At 32.6% G+C, this 21,084-nt stretch overlaps 1 protein-coding gene across 1 annotated transcript in view; it reads right to left on the bottom strand.

Moving 5' to 3' along the window:
- Ser (protein serrate) overlaps positions 1-21,084 on the bottom strand; it is a 177,451-nt gene that overhangs the window by 100,099 nt on the left and 56,268 nt on the right. Inside the window, exons 4-5 of the mRNA XM_075290884.1 lie at positions 18,291-18,345; positions 17,473-17,788 (exon numbers count right to left, since the gene is read on the bottom strand). Of these exons, the coding sequence (XP_075146999.1) occupies positions 17,473-17,788; positions 18,291-18,345 (371 nt within the window). The remainder of the gene's footprint in view (positions 1-17,472; positions 17,789-18,290; positions 18,346-21,084) is intronic.

Here is a 21,084-nt window from a genome sequence, read left to right as displayed (position 1 = left end):
CTTCTGTAACATATACTCCCAAACATATTTTGCTTCAAGCATATATATTTTTGGGTATTGTCCAAACATTTATATGTTTGATCTCTTCCAATATATAATATGTTTGAAAGCATATTAGTCTAAACAATATATGTTTGGGTAGTCTAAGTTCCAAACATTTTGTATTTTTGCATCCAAATTCAATAATGTTGCCTTCCAAAAAACAATATGTTATTATGTGAACATATAATATGTTTGGAAGCATTTTGCACCCAAAAATATTATATGCTTAAAAAAATTCTCCCAAACAATATTGTGCTCAAAATTTTATTTATTTATTTATATATTTACAATCATAACGAATTATGAAAATAAACAGGTAATATAGGTGCTAACAACATAGGTTTTCGACCTGAATGCTCAAAATTTTGTTTCTGCCCAATTGTACATTCCCCCACATCTTTCTCACTTCGAGATTTTTTAGTTCTTAGCACCTTTTTCTGTAATACAAACATTGTAGAAGAAATTATTCAATTGTATGATTTTTTTTTTTATTTTAATTTTACCTTTTGCCGGACGGGGATTCGAACAGTTTGTAAGGATCAAAGAAGTAGCTGATCAATTGCCCAAGGAAAAATAAAATGTTAATTTTGTAATAACAAGCAACAACCACCAACTTAATTCAATATCGCTCCCTGTTAAATAGCGCTCCAAGCTACTAAACACATATATGTTTATAGGCTATTTTTAAATTAATATATGTTTGCATCCAAGCATATTATATTTACAAACATTTTATGTCCCAAACATAATATGTTCTAACATATTAACATATATGTCCCAAACATGTTATGCTAGTTTATGAACATTATATGCTTGCACTCAAAAATATTGTGTTTAAAAATTTGTGTTCCAAACATGTAATGTTTATAGCCAAACATATGAAAAACAGCCTTTTTCATCCGTGTGCCTTTTAGAAAGTCAGCTTAAGTTTTGGATACAAAAATACTCTACATTAAAATAATAAAATATTTTTTGTTTTCATTCACGAAAATAATGGATCCAATTAATTCATAATTGAAATTTTTTCAATCGCAGAAGTCTATTAAAATTAATAGATGATACATTTTTTGGGGCATCGAATCACCTTTTTCAGTTAATGGGTTAATTCATATAATTTCATTTGAATAAATAAAATTGAATTATGTCTCATTCAATTAAATCATATAAAATTAAATAAAATGAAAAAGACATAAATTTTTTTTCACTTAATATTGAGCATAGAAAGCATAAAAAGAAAAACTAAATACAAAACCCAAAATTCGAACAGCAAACATGATTTGTTGTAGTCTAAAACATTTCATTGTTCTACAAAACTCGAAGGATGTAATGACAATTCACGTTGTTGTTATTCTTTGCAAATAAAACAATACAAAAAAATAGAAACAAAGGAGGACATTTAGACGACATTCCTTAACATCTCAGTAGCTTTTCAAGTTGTATATAAGCCAAGACATTTTTCCACCCATTCGATGTCATCAAAAATGTATTGAGAAATGTTACGTGTTATTTGTAGTCTTCTTTGAGTTGGGGCATGGAAATTTATTTCGAAGTTTTTTTTTTTTTAGCAGAAACAAAGTCGTTGCTATATCATCGTTGTGGTTTTGGGAGTTAAAGTAATTCGATTAGAAGTTTCAAACTTACAAAAACTCCAACAACAAACATCACGAAGATGTAGTCTTCTTCTAACTGGAAGGCTTCTTTTGTTTTCTTCCAAATAGAGCAAAAAAAAAAAACGAAAAAACGTATGTTCAAGAAGCTAAGACGTAGACATTTCTTACTGTTTTTTTTCTACTTGGGATCCTTTCAAGATTTCTAATTTCTTGTGGATATTTTGAGTATTGCTTCAGTAAAAAGATCCCGCATGTCAGTGTTGCATGTTCAACATGGGGCGGTAGTTGGTAATTAAGCAGACAAACCGTGTTCACATATTAACAACAAATCCCTTTTGTGAATGACAAGTTTTTTTTATACCCTCCACCATACCAAGGGGGGTATATTAACTTTGCCATTCTGTTTGTAACACATCGAAAGATTGCTCTAAGACCCCATAAAGTATATATTCTGGGTCATGGTGAAATTCTGAGTCGATCTAAGCATGTCCGTCTGTCCGTCCTTCTGTTGAAATCACGCTATCTTCCGAACGAAACAAGGTATCGACTTGAAACTGGGAACAAGTAGTTGTTATTGATGTAGGTCGGATGGTATTGCAAATGGGCCATATCGATCTACTTTTACGTATATCCCCCATACAAACGTACTCCCAGATTTGGCTTGCGGAGTCTCTAAGAGTATCATATTTCATCCGATCTGGCTGAAATTTGGTACATGGTGTAAGTATATGGTCTCTAGCAACCATACAAAAATTGGTCCATATCGGTCCATAATTATATATAGCCCCCATATAAACCGATCCCCAGGTTTGGCTTGCGGATTCTCAAAAAGAAGCAAATTTCATCTGATACGGCTAAAATTTGGTATATGGTATTGGTATATGGTCTCTAGCAACCATGAAAAAATTGTTCCATATCGGTCCATAATTATATATAGCCTCCATATAAACCGATCCCTAGAGTTGACTCCGGAGCCTCTTGGAGAAGCAAAATTCATCCGATGCGGTTGAAACTTAGTACGTGGTGTTAGTATATGGTCTCTAAAAATCATGCAAAAATTGGTCCATATCGGTTCATAATTATGGATAGCCCCCATATAAACCGATCCCCAGATTTGACCTCCAGAGCCTCTTGAAGGCCCAAAATTCATCAGATCCAATTGAAATTTGGTACATTGCGCTAGTATATGACCGATAAAAACCATGCCAAAATTGGTCCGTATCGATCTATAATTATATATAGCCCCCAGATAAACCGATACCCAATCATAGAAAAATCACGATTGACACTCGAGACAAAAATAATCTACGAAAATTTTATTGCCATAGAAAATTTTGTCAAAATTTTATATTTCTATAGAAAATTTTATCAAAATTTTATTTCTATAGAAAATTTTGTCAAAAATTTATTTCTATAAAATTTTATCAACATTTTATTTCTTTAATAAATTTTGTCAAAATATAATTTCTATGGAAATTTTGTCAACATTTTGTTTCTTTAGAAAATTTTGTCTAAATGTTATTTCTATAGAAAATTTATGAAGCACCTCTTAGTTGGAGAGGAATAGTTTGCAAAATCTTCCAAAACATCAGCAATTCTACCAATCTACCAAACATTAAAAAATCGGCCATTTTGGGTAGACTCGCGTTTATAATAGTATATAACCCCCATATAAAGCGACCCCCATATTTCAATTGTGGCTCTTTAATTACCGCACCATACTTCATATCAGTTCGTAATTATTTCTTCTCTATAAATACCGGTCAAGAACTGAATATGTAGGTATTTAATGGACCTTTCTTTTGTCTACTATATATCCCGCATGGACTAACTTACAATTTAGAAGATGATGTTAAGAAGTTTTAGATGGCTTGCCATCGGCCACAACTCAAGTAATTTAATTGTAGATGACCGTCTTTAGTAAAAGTTTCTACGCAATCCATGGTGGAGGGTACATAAGATTCGGCCTGGCCAATTTTGTCAAGCAAATCTTCTGGAGGTCAAAATAGAAAATACACTAGGAACAATATTTTGGGAATGATTTATCAAGCAAAACCCACCAACATGAATCCTTCTGCTTAAATTTACAACAGGTTTGTTTTATTTTTCAAGTTCAAAAAGGGCACACATAAGGAACATGGAAATGTATTTTTATATCTGGACTCATTTAATAAGAATTGGCAAACGTTCTGTATATAACATTTCTAAAGCCCAACAAAAAGACAAATAGCACTCAATGTCTCTAAATTGCCATCATATAGACCGATTACACGATTTTTCACCAGATTTCATCAAATTTCCTTCGAAATTTTAAGGTTGGGTTTAGTCTTTAGTTTCACCAATGTGGCTCACTTAGACTATTCAGTCCATTGTGATGACTGAATAGTCTAAGTGAGTCTGATACATCGGGCTGCCACCTAACCTAACCTAAACTAGTCTTTATATTAGCTTTTTGATATCCTGTCAAAGAACCCCCAGCAAAAAACGTCGCAAAAAATAGCGAAAATATTCTTTTTCGATCCGAAAGTGATGCAAAATTTGCGGAGAAGTGATAAATTTAACATGGGTTTGTCATGTTCGCAGTTTTTCCAGAAGGGATTTATCATTTACTCCGACAAAATATTAAAAATTTGCACCAGTTTATAAATTCTTACGCTCTGTTTAAAGTATTTTAAGCAAAAAAAATTTTAAATTTTACTTAAAAATATGAAAAAAATTAATTCCTTCTGGGTAGTTAAGATAAAGAACTTCTTTTGGGGGGACATTTTTGGAAGTGCTGTTAAAGTTGTGCTAATAATTTCGATTTTTTTCAGGGTTATTAAGGGTATACATCTTCCTACTTGGTCTACCTACTGTCGAAACCTTTTATAGTTACTTGTCGAAATTTCGAATTTTTCGATAAATGTTTTTTTTTCATAAAAATGCATCTTCGTACTCACACACGGAAAAATATCACATAAACACATTCAATTTAAAAAATTAATTGAAACAAAAAACTTTTTCAATTAAAAATTTTAAATTTTTAATTTTTAATTTTAATTAATAAATTGACTGATACAATTAACTTTTTATTTAATTATTAATACAATCATTTCTTAATCAAAATAACAATATAAATTTTGTTAAGAAAATGAGAGAAAATGTTCGCGGTTTTTACTAATCAATTAATTGTTTCAACTAACAATTTTAATAAAATATTTAATCCATATCGATTACAAAACTCAATTAATTGTTTAATTGATTTAATAAAAAATAAAGCTAAATAAATAATTCAATCAATTAAAAAATTTGATTGAGTTTTCCAACTGACATTAAATTTTTGATTTAATCAATAAAAAAAATTTATTAATTTTTGCCATCAACATCAATTGAATTTTTAATTGAACCATTAAAAAATTAATTGAAATTTTGAAATCAAATCAAATTTAATAAAATATTTTTTTACACCCAATGAAAAGTGATCATTTTCGTGATTGAAGACATTTCAAATAAAAAATAATTGGATCAATTAATTTTCGTCAGAAAAACAACTATTGTGTGTATTCCCTCTAAAAATTCTGCTTAAGTTATTGAATTTGTTTAAAAATTGAGGGGAATGTACTGGGTTACCTCACTTTACTTTTTTTAATATTTTGAAGGGTAGGTGATAAAAACTACGTTTTAAAAGTAAAATCGGGAAATCTGTCTCATGGGGGCTGTACCAAAATATGGACCGATACTCACCATTTTCGACCTCTTTAGAGCCCTAAAATATCTCTAGATTTGCAATTTCAGGCAAATTGGATAAAAGCTACGGTTTCTATAAACCCAAGAGCCCAAATCGGAAGGTCGTCTTATATGGAGACTACATCAAAACCTTGACCGATATAGTCCATCTTCAAACTTGGTCTGCCTGCAGACAAAAGACGAGTTTGTGCAAAATTTCTACGCGATTGCTTCTTAGAATTTCTCCTTGATCAAGAATATATATACACAGAAAAAATATCACCAAAATATTTCCAATTAAAAAGTTTATTGAAGTTGAAAAAATGTTCAATTAATAAATTAATTGATACAATTAACTTTTTAATCAAGATAGAAACATTAAGCTAATTAAGTCAATGATTGAAAATTAAAAAAAAAAAACAAGTATATACGGCCGTAAGTTCGGCCAGGCCGAATCTTATGTACCCTCCACCATGGATTGCGTAGGAACTTCTACTAAAGGCTGTCATCCACAATCGAATTACTTGGGTTGCGATAACACTTGCCGATGGCAAGGTATCGTAAAACTTTTTAACACTGTCTTCTAAATTGTAAGTTAGTCCATAAGGGGTATATATTAAACAAAAACAAGTAAGGAAAGTCTAAAGTCGGGTGGGGCCGACTATATTATACCCTGCACCACTTTGTAGATCTAAATTTTCGATACCATATCACATCCGTCAAATGTGTTGGGGCTATATATAAAGGTTTGTCCCAAATACATACATTTAAATATCACTCGATTTGGACAGAATTTGATAGACTTCTACAAAATCTATAGACTCAAAATTTAAGTCGGCTAATGCACTAGGGTGGAACACAATGTTAGTAAAAAAATATGGGAAACATTTAAATCTGGAGCAATTTTAAGAAAACTTCGCAAAAGTTTATTTATGTTTTATCGCTCGATATATATGCATTAGAAGTTTAGGAAAATCAGAGTCATTTTTACAACTTTTCGACTAAGCAGTGGCGATTTTACAAGGAAAATGTTGGTATTTTGACAATTTGTGGCGAAATCAGAAAAACGTACATATGGGAGCTATATCTAAATCTGAACCGATTTCAACCAAATTTGGCACGCATTGCTAATGTGCTAATTATACTCCCTGTGCAAAATTTCAACTAAATCGGAGCATAAAATTGGCCTCTGTGGTCTTTTGAGTGTAAATCGGGGGAAAGCTATATATGGGAGCTATATCTAAATCTGAACCGATTTCAACCAAATTTGACACGCATAGCTACAATGCTAATTCTACTCTCTGTGCAAAATTTCAACTAAATCGGAGCAAAAAATTGGCCTCTGTGGACAAATGAGTGTAAATCGGGCGAAAGCTATATATGGGAGCTATATCTAAATCTGAACCGATTTGGCTGATATTTTGCAAGTTTTTTGAGACTCATAAAATATTCGGATGTACGGAATTTAAGGAAGATCGGTTGATATACACGCTAATTATGACCAGATCGGTGAAAAATATATATGACAGCTATATCTAAATCTGAACCGATTTTTTCCAAAATCAATAGGGATCGTCTTTGAGCCGAAACAGGCCCCTATACCAAATTTTAGGACAATCGGACTAAAACTGCGAGCTGTACTTTGCACACAAAAATACATCAACAGACAGACAGACGGACAGACAGACAGACAGACAGACAGACAGACAGACAGACGGACATCGCTAAATCGACTCAGAATTTAATTCTAAGACGATCGGTATACTAAACGATGGGTCTCAGACTTTTCCTTCTTGGCGTTACATACAAATGCTCAAACTTATTATACCCTGTACCACAGTAGTGGTGAAGGGTATAAAAAAGGCCGATTAAATACGTATATAATTCAGTTTGACAAAATTTTCTATAGAAATAAAATTTTGACAAAATTTTCTATAGAAATAAAAACTTGACAAAATTTTCTATAGAAATAAAATGTTGACAAAATTTTCTATGGAAGTAAAATGTTGACAAAATTTTCTATAGCAATAAAATTTTGACAAAATTTTCTATAAAAATAAAATGTTGACAAAATTTTCTATAGAAATAAAATGTTGACAAAATTTTCTACAGAAATAAATTTTTTACAAAATTTTCTATAGAAATAAAATTTTGACAAAATTTTCTATAGACATAAAAACTTGACAAAATTTTCTATAGAAATAAAATGTTGACAAAATTTTCTATGGAAGTAAAATGTTGACAAAATTTTCTATAGCAATAAAATTTTGACAAAATTTTCTATAAAAATAAAATGTTGACAAAATTTTCTATAGAAATAAAATGTTGACACAATTTTCTACAGAAATAAATTTTTTACAAAATTTTCTATAGAAATAAAATTTTGACAAAATTTTCTATGGAAATAAAATGTTGACAAACATTGCTATAGAAATAAACTTTTTACAAAACTTTCTATAGAAATGAAATTTTGACAAAACTTTCTATAGTAATAAAATTTGACAATTTTTACATGGCTGTTAGAGGCCATATACTAACGAAATGTACCAAATTTCAACCGCATCGGATGACTTTTGCTCCTCCAAGAGGCTCCGGAGGTCAAATCTGGGGATCGGTTTATATGGGAGCTATATATAATTATGGACCGATATGGACCAATTTTTGCATGGTTGTTAGATACCATATACTAACACCACGTACTAAATTTCAATTGGTTCGGATGAAGTTTGCTCATCCAAGAGGCTCCAGAGTTCAAATCTGGGGATCGGTTTATATGGGAGCTATATATAATTATGGACCGATATGGACCAATTTTTGCATGCTTGTTAGATACCGTATACTAACATCAGGTACCCAATTTCAAACGAATCGGATGAATTTTACCCCTCCAAGAGGCTCCGGAGGTCAAATCTGGGGATCGGTTTATATGGGAGCTATATATAATTATGGACCGATATGGACCAGTTTTTGCATGGTTGTTAGAGACCATATACTAACACCACGTACCAAATTTCAATCGGGTAGGATGAAGTTTGCTCCTCCAAGAGGCTCCGGAGGTCAAATCTGGGGATCGGTTTATATGGGAGCTATATATAAAGGGTGATTCTTTTGAGGTTAGGATTTTCATGCATTAGTATTTGACAGATCACGTGGGATTTCAGACATGGTGTCAAAGAGAAAGATGCTCAGTATGCTTTGACATTTCATCATGAATAGACTTACTAACGAGCCACAACGTCGAATTTTCAGTGAATGGGCCCTAGAAAAGTTGGCAGAAAATCCGCTTTTTTATCGACAAATTTTGTTCAGCGATGAGGCTCATTTCTGGTTGAATGGCTACGTAAATAAGCAAAATTGCCGCATTTGGAGTGAAGAGCAACCAGAAGCCGTTCAAGAACTGCCCATGCATCCCGAAAAATGCACTGTTTGGTGTGGTTTGTACGCTGGTGGAATCATTGGACCGTATTTTTTCAAAGATGCTGTTGGACGCAACGTTACGGTGAATGGCGATCGCTATCGTTCGATGCTAACAAACTTTTTGTTGCCAAAAATGGAAGAACTGAACTTGGTTGACATGTGGTTTCAACAAGATGGCGCTACATGCCACACAGCTCGCGATTCTATGGCCATTTTGAGGGAAAACTTCGGAGAACAATTCATCTCAAGAAATGGACCGGTAAGTTGGCCACCAAGATCATGCGATTTGACGCCTTTAGACTATTTTTTGTGGGGCTACGTCAAGTCTAAAGTCTACAGAAATAAGCCAGCAACTATTCCAGCTTTGGAAGACAACATTTCCGAAGAAATTCGGGCTATTCCGGCCGAAATGCTCGAAAAAGTTGCCCAAAATTGGACTTTCCGAATGGACCACCTAAGACGCAGCCGCGGTCAACATTTAAATGAAATTATCTTCAAAAAGTAAATGTCATGGACCAATCTAACGTTTCAAATAAAGAACCGATGAGATTTTGCAAATTTTATGCGTTTTTTAAAAAAAAAAAGTTATCAAGCTCTTAACAAATCACCCTTTATTTATGGACCGATATGGACAAATTTTTGCATGGTTGTTAGAGACCGTATACTAACATCAGGTACCAAATTTCAACCGGATCGGATGAATTTTGCCCCTCCAAGAGGCTCCGGAGGTCAAATCTGGGATCGGTTTATATGGGGGCTATATATAATTATGGACCGATATGGACCAATTTTGGCATGGTTGTTAGAGACCGTATACTTAGACCACGTACCAAATTTCAACCGGATCGGATGAATTTTGCTGCTCCGGAAGGCTCCGCAAGCCAAATTTGGGGATCGGTTTATATGGGGGCTATACGTAAACGTGGGCCGATATGGCCCATTTTCAATACCATCCGACCTACATCAATAACAACTACTTGTGCCAAGTTTCAAGTCGATAGCTAGTTTCGTTCGGAAGTTAGCGTGATTTCCACAGACGGACGGACAGCCGGACAGACGGACGGACGGACGGACATGCTTAGACCGACTCAGAATTTCACCACGACCCAGAATATATATACTTTATGGGGTCTTAGAGCAATATTTCGATGTGTTACAAATGGAATGACAAAGTTAATATACCCCCATCCTATGGTGGAGGGTATAAAAATAATTACAAATTTTATTGATACAATTAACCTTTTAATCAAATTAGGAAGACTAATTCAATTAAAAAAGTGATTAATATTTTGTTTAATTATACCCTGCGCCACACTGTGGAACAGGGTATTATAAGTTAGTGCATATGTTTGTAACACCCAGAAGGAGACGAGATAGACACATGGTGTCTTTGGCAATAATGCTCAGGGTGGGTCCCTGAGTCGATATAAAAATGTTCGTCTGTCCGTCTGTCCGTCCGTCCGTCTGTCTGTGAACACATTTTTGTGATCAAAGTCTAGGTCGCAATTTAAGTCCAATCGCCTTCAAATTTGGCATATGTTCCTAATTTGGGTCAGAATAGAACCCTATTGATTTTGGAAGAAATCGGTTCAGATTTAGATATAGCTCCCATATGGACCCAGCAGCCAGAGTTTTATACCGATTTGCTTGAAATTTTGTACAAACGTAACACTTAGTCGTGTAGTCAAGTGTGCAAAATTTGTTTGAAATCGGTTCAGATTTAGATATAGCTCCCATATATATCTTTCGCCCGATATGCACTTATATGGACCCAGAAGCCAGAGTTTTATCCCGATTAACTTGAAATTTTGCATAAGGAGTACAATTGGTAGTATAGTCATGTGTGCCAAATGTGATTGAAATCGGTTCAGATTTAGATATAGCTTGCATATATATTTTTCGCCCGATATAGACTTATATGGCCCCAGAAGCCAGAGTTTTGGCCCAATTTGGTTGAAATTTTGCACTAGGAGTACAATTAGTAATATAATCATGTGTGCCAAATTTGATTGAAATCGGTTCAGTTTTAGATATAGCTCCCATATATATATGTTTTTCTGATTTCGACAAAAATGGTCAAAATACCAACATTTTCCTTGTTAAATCGCCACTGCTTAGTCGGAAAGTTGTCAACATGACTCTAATTTTCCTACAATTCTAATACATATATATTGAGCGATAAATCATAAATAAACTTTTGCGAAGTTTCTTTAAAATTGCTTCAGATTTAAATGTTTCCCATATTTTTCGTGATTGAATCAGAAAACATTCTTTTGTGTGTACTTTATATAGTCGGAAATCGATATTTCGATATGTTACAAATGGGATGACAAACTCGTTATACCCCCATCACCATTCTATGGTGGTGGGTATAAAATGGCCACGCCGTTGACCTTTAAGGGTCAGATATCATTACTATCATTACTATTTCCCAAAGTGTACAGTGAATCGACTAACAAAAATGTAAACGGTGTTGATGTTATACCATCAACAAAAGATGGTGCAAATAATGACATGATTTAAAGGTTACACACGGAGTTCTCAAAATCTCTCATCGAAATTGGTGAAAAAATAAGTAAGAGCTATTTTTCCTTTTGTTAATAATACTCATTTAAAAAATCCACTAAGAGGAACAACAAAAAATGTCGACAATACTTCATTTGTCTGATAGCTTTCTATTCTTTTTTGGTGACTTTTAAACCCTAATTTGGTTGTTGAATTGACTAATGAGCCTCAATAGAAATAACAAATTTTGCCCTTAAACTTCTTCCGTTTAAGTTCCCTGCGAATTCATGTCTAATGCTTGTTTTTGAATTCAGCAAACAAAATTTGAAGGCACGTTTTTATAGTTTTTCGTTGTTGTTTTTTTCTTTAAACAACACAAAATGATGAGTTGTTTTGTTGGCCTAACTTAAAAGCTGTTAAATGCAGTTAGTTTATTTAGCTTGTTAAAAATATTCTCTAATAGATTTCGTTATGCAAATTATACAAAGGGAAATGCCATTTTACAAAAAGAAAGATTTACAATATGAGAACTGTAAATAAAAATATCAAAATAAAACAGACTTTATGGGAACCAAAGACACTTTTTCTCACAAAATAGTATTTGATCAGCGATTGTCTACACTGAAAAATATTTATACTGAGGCTAAAGATTTAATGACCTTAAAATACGAATGCGAATTTAGCTTAGCACAGAAGGCGCAATTCCGTGATATAAAGTTGAATTCTTTGTCTATAAACTTTTCAATGAAGTCGTAGTAGTTAAGTGATTCGACTTAAAACTGGGTATCTTTATATCAAAAAAAATTGTGTTTGATTAATGTCACCTTGGCTTTAATAATTCAGAAAATTTTCAGAATTAAATTATTTTGTTTTTTGTATCTTGACTACAAAGCAAAAAAGAGTTCAAGAACAGGACATATTTTCTAATATTTTATTTTAAAGACTTTTTTCTTGAAACAAAGCAGTTTGAATTTGGATAAGAAAAGGGACATTTCATCGGGATGTAGAAAGTGTGGAAAAAATAATAATATTTAACTATATACCCAGCAAAAACTCTCATTACCCGGTAATCTTGTATGTAAGCCTATTTAAAAATTAATAACCACTTATTAATTGGCATCGCTCCGGATTACATTTACATACGCATATCCTAGGAGGATAATATGTAATAACTTATTCGTAGATACACCAAAGCTTGCTATACCAAAACATGGAAAGACAGACACAGTATTCAGCACATTTAATTGTAGTTCTAGAATCTAGACCCCAAATCGGAGGACCGGTATCAAAAACTGTACCGGCACACCCCTTTATGGTCCTAGAATTCCTCTAGATTTCCAATTTTAGGCAAATTGGATAAAAACTATGGATTCTAGAAGCCCAAGAAGTAAATCTGGAGATCGGTCTATATGGGGGCTATATCGAAATATGGTCCGATAATCACCATTTTCGGCACATCTCTTTATTTTCCTAGAATACCTCTAGATTTCCAATTTCAGGCAAATTGGATAAAAACTATGGATTCTAGTAGCCCAAGAAGTAAAATCGGGAGATCGGTCTATACGGGGGCTATATCAAAACATGGACCGATAATCACCATTTTCGGCACATCTCTTTATTTTCCTAGAATACTTCTAGACTTCCAATTTCAGGCAAATTGGGTAAAAACTACGGATTCTAGAAGCCCAAGAAGTAAAATCGGGGATCGGTCTATATTGGGGCCATATCAAAACATGGACCGGTACTCACAGTTTTCGACACACGTCTTTATGGTCATAGAATACATCTAGATTTCCGATTTGAGGCAAATTGGATAGAAAATACACTTTCTAGACGCCCAAGAAGCAAAATCGGGAAATCGGTCTATATGGGGGCTATACCAAAACATGGACCGATAGGCACCATTTTCGGTACACTTTTTGATGGTCTAAAATACCTCTAGATTTTCAATATGAGGCAAATTGGATAAAAAGTACCAAGGTCCAAAATCAGGAGGTCGGTTTATATGGGGACTATATCAAAACGTGGACCGATATAGCGCATCTTCGAACTTGACCTGCTTGCAAACAAAAGGCGAACCTGTGCCAAATTTCAGGACGATAGCGCCATTATTGAACGCTGTAGCGTGATTACAACAGACGGACAGACAGACGGACATGCTTATATCGTCTTAGAATTTCTCCCTGATCAAGAATATACACAGAAAAAAATATCTCCAAAATATTTCCAATTAAAAAGTTAATTGAAGTTGAAAATTTTTTCAATTAAAAAATTAATTGATACAATTAACTTTTTAATCATGATAGAAACATTAAGTTAATTAAGTCAATGATTGAAAATTTTAAAATTTTTAATTAAAAAATTAATTGATAGAATTAACTTTTTAATCAAATTCGGAAGACCAATTCAGTGCTGTTTTTTTTAATTTTTAATTAAAAATGTATTTCAAACAATCATATGTTAATCCAAATAAAAACTCTAAGCCAATTCAGCAAGTAATTAAAAATAGTTACTTTTTTATTTAAAAAAAAAAAATTGAGTTTTGCAATCAACATCAATTAAATTTTTAATTGAATAAATTAAAAAATTAATTGAAATTTGCTAAAAAAAATCAATTAATTTTTTAATCAAGAATTTTTTCTATGCCCAATTAAAACTGTGATTGATACTATCATTTGCGTGATTGAAGACATTTCAATTAAAAAAATAATTGGATCAATTAATTTGGTGATTGAATCAGAAAAAAAATGTTTGTGTGTATATACTTTATATAGTCGGAAATCGATATTTCGATGTGTTACAAACGGAATGACAAACTTGTTATACCCCCGTCACCATTCTATGGTGGTGGGTATAAAAATATATAACTGTGAAACACTAAACGTCGCCTTTTCTTTCTGTGACGAACCCTCCTTGTGTTCTTTTACATTTAGAGACATATTTGTCTTAAATTGTTAAATTGGATTGTTTTAAATGATATTCATTATTTGGAAAAATTACCATTGTCGGGAAATTTTCTGGGAAAATTAAATTACGTTAAATAAACCCATAAGTTAGTGCACTCTCAGACTTTTAGCTGAAATGTAATTCATGTTCAATATTTATGGCTTTGTTTGTAGGTTAATTAATAATTAAGATAATATCGTAACTTATTATCCAAAATTGAATACCATATAATCGAACAACTTTTCAAAAGCGTCCAAAAACACCAAAAGAATCTTTAATGGTCAATAGATACAAAACCACTAAAGACAAAATATTTCTGCATTTTCGCAAACCGTAGTAGCATTGATGGCTATTAAAGTTTTTACAGATTTCTTACTCCAATTGATGGCCTCTAAAGAATCTTTTGCTAACCAATGACGCCCCCTTTTTGTGTGCCTTACTTGGTTGTCCAGAGTGATTTTCAGCAAAACAACAACATTCCATTGAGTCTGTACCATCAACAACAGATCACGTATTCTGTGTTACACCTTTTTTTTACTATGACCATAGATTTTTAAGGCGAATGTAGCTCTGGAGAGGAAGAAGAGGACACATCACACCAATGTTCTTTGGTCGTGAACAAAACAACTTAACTGGTAAATGTAACAGCAATGAGAAAAAATATTCCTGTTTTGTAAGGGATGGTAGAAAAAAAAAAATAGATTCATGATTCCTAGATGAGAAGGCAATGTTACACTTTGTGAGAGTATGTCCAGCCCAAATAGCTACTTTTTGTTTAACAAAAAAACTTAGTAACTCATTTTAGGATCAATCTATTATTGTGATTATATGCAGAGAGAAGGAATTGGTAATAACAGCATAACAAAAACAATTTTTGTTCCAAGGAATTATGTTAGCAATAAATGTGATACGATTTCTTTTTTCAAGTATAAACAAAATTTTCTATGATACCAAAAAAAAAAATAAATAAATAAATAAAAAAATCTACAAAAAATAAATTTTCTTATTTCAATGAAGTTTGCCTATTAATTCTGCAAAAAAAAATTTTAAGAATTAACATTAGACATTTTTCATATAATAGACTAAAAAATTTGACGCGATTTTGGAGAAATTATATTAAATTCGACTAAATATTTTTTTATAACAAAAAATTTTAAATTTTATTAAATTTTTTTAGGAAAAATTAATAAAATGTTGAGAAAAATTTGTCAAATATCTAAAGTATGACTTTTTTGTTTTTCAAAAAGATAATACTTTTGACCAAATTATTGTGAAAGAAGGTTTTTTATGTGAAAGGTTTTATATGGTGAAATATCGATTTCCGACAATATAAAGTATATATATTCTAGATCAGGGAGAAATTCTCAGACGATATAAGCATGTCCGTCTAACCGTCTGTCTGTCTGTTGTAATCACGCTACAGCCTTTAACAAGTTCGAAGATGGGCTATATCGGTCCAAGTTTTGATATAGTTCCCATATAAACCGACTTCCCGATTTGGGGTCTTGGGCTTATGAAAACCGTAGTTTTTATCCAATTTGCCTGAAATTGAAAATCTAAATGGTCCGCAACGGTCCATGTTTAGGTATAGGCCCCATATAGACCGATCTCCCGATCTTATTTCTTGAGCTTCTAGAAACTGTATTTACTATCCAATTTGGCTGAAATTGGAAATCTAGAGGTATTTTGGGACCATAAAGAGGTGTGTCGAAAATGTCCATGTTTTGGTATAGCCCCCATATAGACCGATCTCTCGATTATGCTTCTTGGGCATCTAGAAACTCTATTTTCTATCCGATGTGCCTGAAATTGAAAATCTGGAGGTATTTTAAGATCACAAATGGGTGTGTCGCAAATGGTCCGTATCGGTCCATGTTTTGGTATAGCCCCCATATAGACCGATCTCCCGACTTTATTTCTTGGGCTTCTAGAATCCATAGTTTTTATCCAATTTGCCGGAAATTAGAAATCTAGGGGTATCTTAGGACCATAAAGAGGTGTGTTGAAAATGGTCCGTATCGGTCCATGTTTTGGTATAGCCCCTATATAGACTGATCTCCCGATTTTACTTCTTGGGCTTCTAGAATTCGTAGTTTTCACCCAATTCATCTGAAAGTGGCATTCAAGAGGTATTTGAGGAACATTAAGAGGTGGTGAGTATTGGTCCATGTTTTGGTATAGTCCCCATATAGACCTAACTCACGAATTTATTTCTAGGACTTTTGGAATCCGGTGGACCACAAATAGGTCAGCCGAATATGGTGTGTATCGGCCAATGTTTTAGTATAGCCTCCACATAGACCGATCTCCAGATTTAACTCCTTGGGCTTCCAGAAAACGTAGTTTTTATCCGATTTGGAATTTTAGACCCTCAAAAATCTGTATCGCATTTATTTTTACCGGTCCATTTGGTAAGGCATCGATACAGACCGATTTAACCTCTTGAGGTTACACCCAAAAATAAAAATATTTTCTTCCGGAATGAAATTTTAGACAAACGAAATTCCCCTTTCGTATAAAGTATTTTCGTTTAGAGCAAACTAATCCGAATTTTTGATAAGCGATTCAACGATTGTCTCTAAAATTTTTGTCCAAAAAAATTTCCTTCCTCAGAAAATAAAACTCTTCTTTCAGGGTATAGCAGGCTCACTGATCATGAAAATTGCTTAAAACTGAAAGTAAAATTTCCAGATTTTACTCATCGTATTCATTTAAATAATGACGGAAAAAATCTACAGATTTAAGATTTCAAATCAAGGCGTTATTTCATCATACACACGATATTGTTATGATTTCTGTAAAACTCATACAAAATTGGTTCTCATAAATCCAGAATCTGATCTAGTCTTCATATGTAGAATCTTTAAATTTTTTCTTCGGGAAGCGTACTGATTGAACTGATTTGCTTGGGAGAAGATTTGTCATCAAACCCCCTAAAATTCTATATATTTTATATATATTATTAATTATATATAGTATTATATTATTAACTCAAAACTTTTGTTATTTTTTAATTTTAAATTTAGTGTTAAATTTTAAAAATATACCATAAATAAAAATATCTAGGTAAAATTTCTGTAAAAATAGCATTTAGATTGAATATTTTAAGATAACTTTAATAAAAGTTAAACAAAAAATCTGAAATCAAACAAAACTTTAATCAAGAAAACAAAAGACTTAAGCTACGAACTTGGTTATGTGTATTATTATTTTTTTAACAAATACAAAAACAAAAATGTATACTTACTCGCATTCTCCTGGCTTATCACATTTGCCGTGAATTGGATCACAGCCCGGCTTACATTCAGCCTTTTCACAATTGTCACCCATCCAACCGTCAAGACATATCTTCTCACCCATGGAACCACAATTGTAATGGCCGAATTGATCATTTCTTGGCCGACAGAAGGTGGTACACGTTGTGTTATAATAGTTAGCTGCACACTGAACTCTGACACGATAGGTAATGCGGGCATTACGTCCAATGTGATCCAATGTCTTCCATTCGGGCGATGGCAATATCACACTAGAAAAGGATGTTTCTTCAATTAACCTTTCAGAGTCTGGTGGCCATAGGCATTGAACAATGTGGAGAGTTGAGTTATGTTGCGGGAATGATTTTTTTTTTGTATTTCAAATTGGACATGGATTAGATTTGTGTTTGCCGTTTTTTGCGAAAGCGACAATATGGGTGGTTTGCAGACAATGTCATCAAGTTGCATTGAGGGAATGTAAATGTTTTTCCAGTTTTTCCGTTGGTGTAGTGTAGTCAAACGTTGTGTAGAGTCAGCATTCGAACAATTCACGAAGAAAATGAAGGTTGTTGTTGCATCGATGGTGTCCAAATTGTACAGGAAATTTGAAATATTAGCATTTATCAATTCACCGATAGATGATATCCAACACATTATAGAAAGAGAAATTTTAATAAAAAAACAAGAATTTGTTTGATTGATCTCTCTTTCGATTAATATTAAAAAAAAACATTTAGGATAATAATTTTGAAGTTACATATATTTTTATACTTAAAAAAAAATATTGTTAGAAGATAATATTGCTCCTTACCTGGATAAGATACATTGTACATATCCAAAGCTTGTAGAATTAACGTAAACGATTTCTAGAAGAATAAGAGAGGAAGTAAACAAAAAATTAGTTTACAATTATTGAGGTATGTATTTATGTTTATTATTATTTATGTGTATGTATTTATGTATGTATACTATCTGTGCTAATGCTATTATTTTTTCATATTCTAAGAAGCCATGAATTTGACATTTTTGGATCCGGAAGTGGTGCCAAATTGACGCAGAAGCGATTAATTTAACATGGGCTTGTCATAGGACGGATGTCCACAATTTCAACAGCCGTTGCACTATTAATTTTACTTTTACTAAGTATGCCTCAAAAATTTTATGAACTAAATGTAGGTATAAAGTTCTTTGACCGTACACATAAGTTCAATATGAACTGAAGCAAAGGGAGATTTTCGTACGATTCCCAAAAATAGTAAGAATGAACTACTGTATGGTTAAAATGGTCATGATTTGGCGCCAATGATTTTCTTCTTTATTTCTAGTTCATTTTTTCTTCTATGAGAGTATGTAATTTCGTTAAAAAGTACAAAAGGGCATTACATTTTCCTGGTTTTAACAACGCTTTGTGGAAATCTCAAAATGTGGAGTAAAATTTTGTTCAATTTTCGTGCGAGGTAGTTCATTCTTCCTATAAAACAGTTTACTTTTTTTCGGTGCATATTTGAAGAGCAAAATAATATAATAGGAGCTATTTTTGCGGCGAACTTGTAACATTTTCACCTGCAACCATGTTGGCTCAGTGAACATGGTTCTAAGAAAAATAAAATTGGACTGAATGGACTGAATAGTCTAAGTGAGCAATCAAAAGAAAATGGTCACGATCTAAAATGTTATGGTATTCGTCAAACATGGTTTTCTTCCAGTTAAAAGAACTTGGTCACAATCTAAAGTGTTTTGATCTTTATGAGTAAAGAGTTACGCTCACGAAAATAATCCCGCTCACCAACATAAAACGCTTAAGAGTTAAATTCATTTACAATCTTAGTGACAACTGGGATGTTAAGAGTGTAATAACGCTCTCGATTTTAATAATGCTCATGTTTTCAGACACGTCGTTGAGGTAAATTACTCAAAAAATTGTTCGTGAGTCACGACATTTTTCATGAGTCACGATATTTTTCGTGAGTCACGGTATTTTCGTACGATTTTAATAATGCTCATGTTTTCAGACACGTCGTTAAGGTAAATTATTCAAAAAATTGTTCGTGAGTCACGACATTTTTCGTGAGTCACGATATTTTTCGTGACTCAGGGTATATTTCGTGAGTCACGGTATTTTCGTACGTGAGTGTGCGTGAGTGCAAATTTTCTTTTCGTGAGTGTGTGTGAGTCCTACCAAACAATATCGTGCGTGAGTAAGATTTTTCCGTCGTGTGTGTGCGTGAGCGTGAGACATGCCTATAACCTATAAAAATACTTTTTTCCCTGGAAAAAAAGTAAAAAAAATTGAATGGTCAGGTACATGATTTTCCCGAACATGTAATGGTTTCAAATTCTATCATTTAAATAATAGGACATGTTTGCGGCATCTACGAATCATTTAAATGCTTATTGCCAACATACGAGTATATTTTTCTCCGCTCGAAAATTATTTTTAAAAAGACAAAATAAATGGTTTTCGCGACAATTACATACTCTAGGTAAGCATTAAATGGATGCGGCGACCATGTCCAAACATGTTTTTTCTGTGCGTGTGGTTATTCAACTTAACATGAAAGAAAATTTTGATTGACTAAGGTCAATAATTCTAAAAAATTCTTCGAAATAAATGAAATCGCCTTTAAATTTGTTGAAATTTTGTATTTGTACAAAGCAAAAAACGTTAGAAAATAGGAGATGTTTTTTACTTGAAACATAGCATAGGTTAGGCTATAGGAATAGTGGCAGCTCGAGATGTCGGGCTCACTTAGACAATTCAGTCCCTTGTGGTACCACGGTGGTGAACTTCTCTTATCAATGAGAGAATTCAGAATTGATTTCAATTAAATTGAAATGAACTCTACACACAAAAAAATTTCACGAAAAATTTTCCAATTAAAATTTTAATTGAGTTTTAAAAAATATTCAATTAAATATTTAATTGATTCAACAAATTTTTTAATTGAAATAAAAATCAATCACAAAAATAATAGTATCAATTAATTTTTCAATTGGATCAATTAACTTTTTAATTGTCCTTCAATTAATTTTTTAATTGATACTATCATTTCTGTGATTGAAGACATTTCAATTAAAAATTAATTGGATCAATTAATTTCGTGATTGAATCAGATTTTTTTTTGTGTGTATTCAAGATAGTTAGTCTAAATTAGATGCACATAATAGGGTAAATTTCAAATCCACCCAGAGAAGGAATATGATCACCCCAGCCATGTTTCAAAAGCACCATGTTACTTTTTCACGGCGACTATATAGCATTTTTGTCACAAAATAGGCCCCAAATAATTGTATGCTCTCAGAGAAGGAATATGATCACCTCAAACATGTTTCAAGAGCAAAATGTTATTTTTGGATGATGACCATGTAGCATGTTTGTCGCAAAAATGTTGTTTTCTCTCTAAACCGAAATTATATACATAATTTCCGAGCAAATAACATGGGTGCGATAAACATTTTAAATGGTCAACATCCAAAAATATTATTTGGCTCTTGAAATATGTTTGAGGTGATCGTATTCCTTCTCTGGGTGTGGTAGAGATAATCTCGTGATTTTACAAAAGTTTTGAATTTTATTGTTGAAGAACTATTTTAAATTTTTGATC

This window comes from Haematobia irritans, chromosome 1 (genome assembly GCF_050003625.1).
Source record: "Haematobia irritans isolate KBUSLIRL chromosome 1, ASM5000362v1, whole genome shotgun sequence".
Taxonomy (NCBI): domain Eukaryota; kingdom Metazoa; phylum Arthropoda; class Insecta; order Diptera; family Muscidae; genus Haematobia; species Haematobia irritans.
This window is presented reverse-complemented; position numbering and strand designations above follow the sequence as displayed.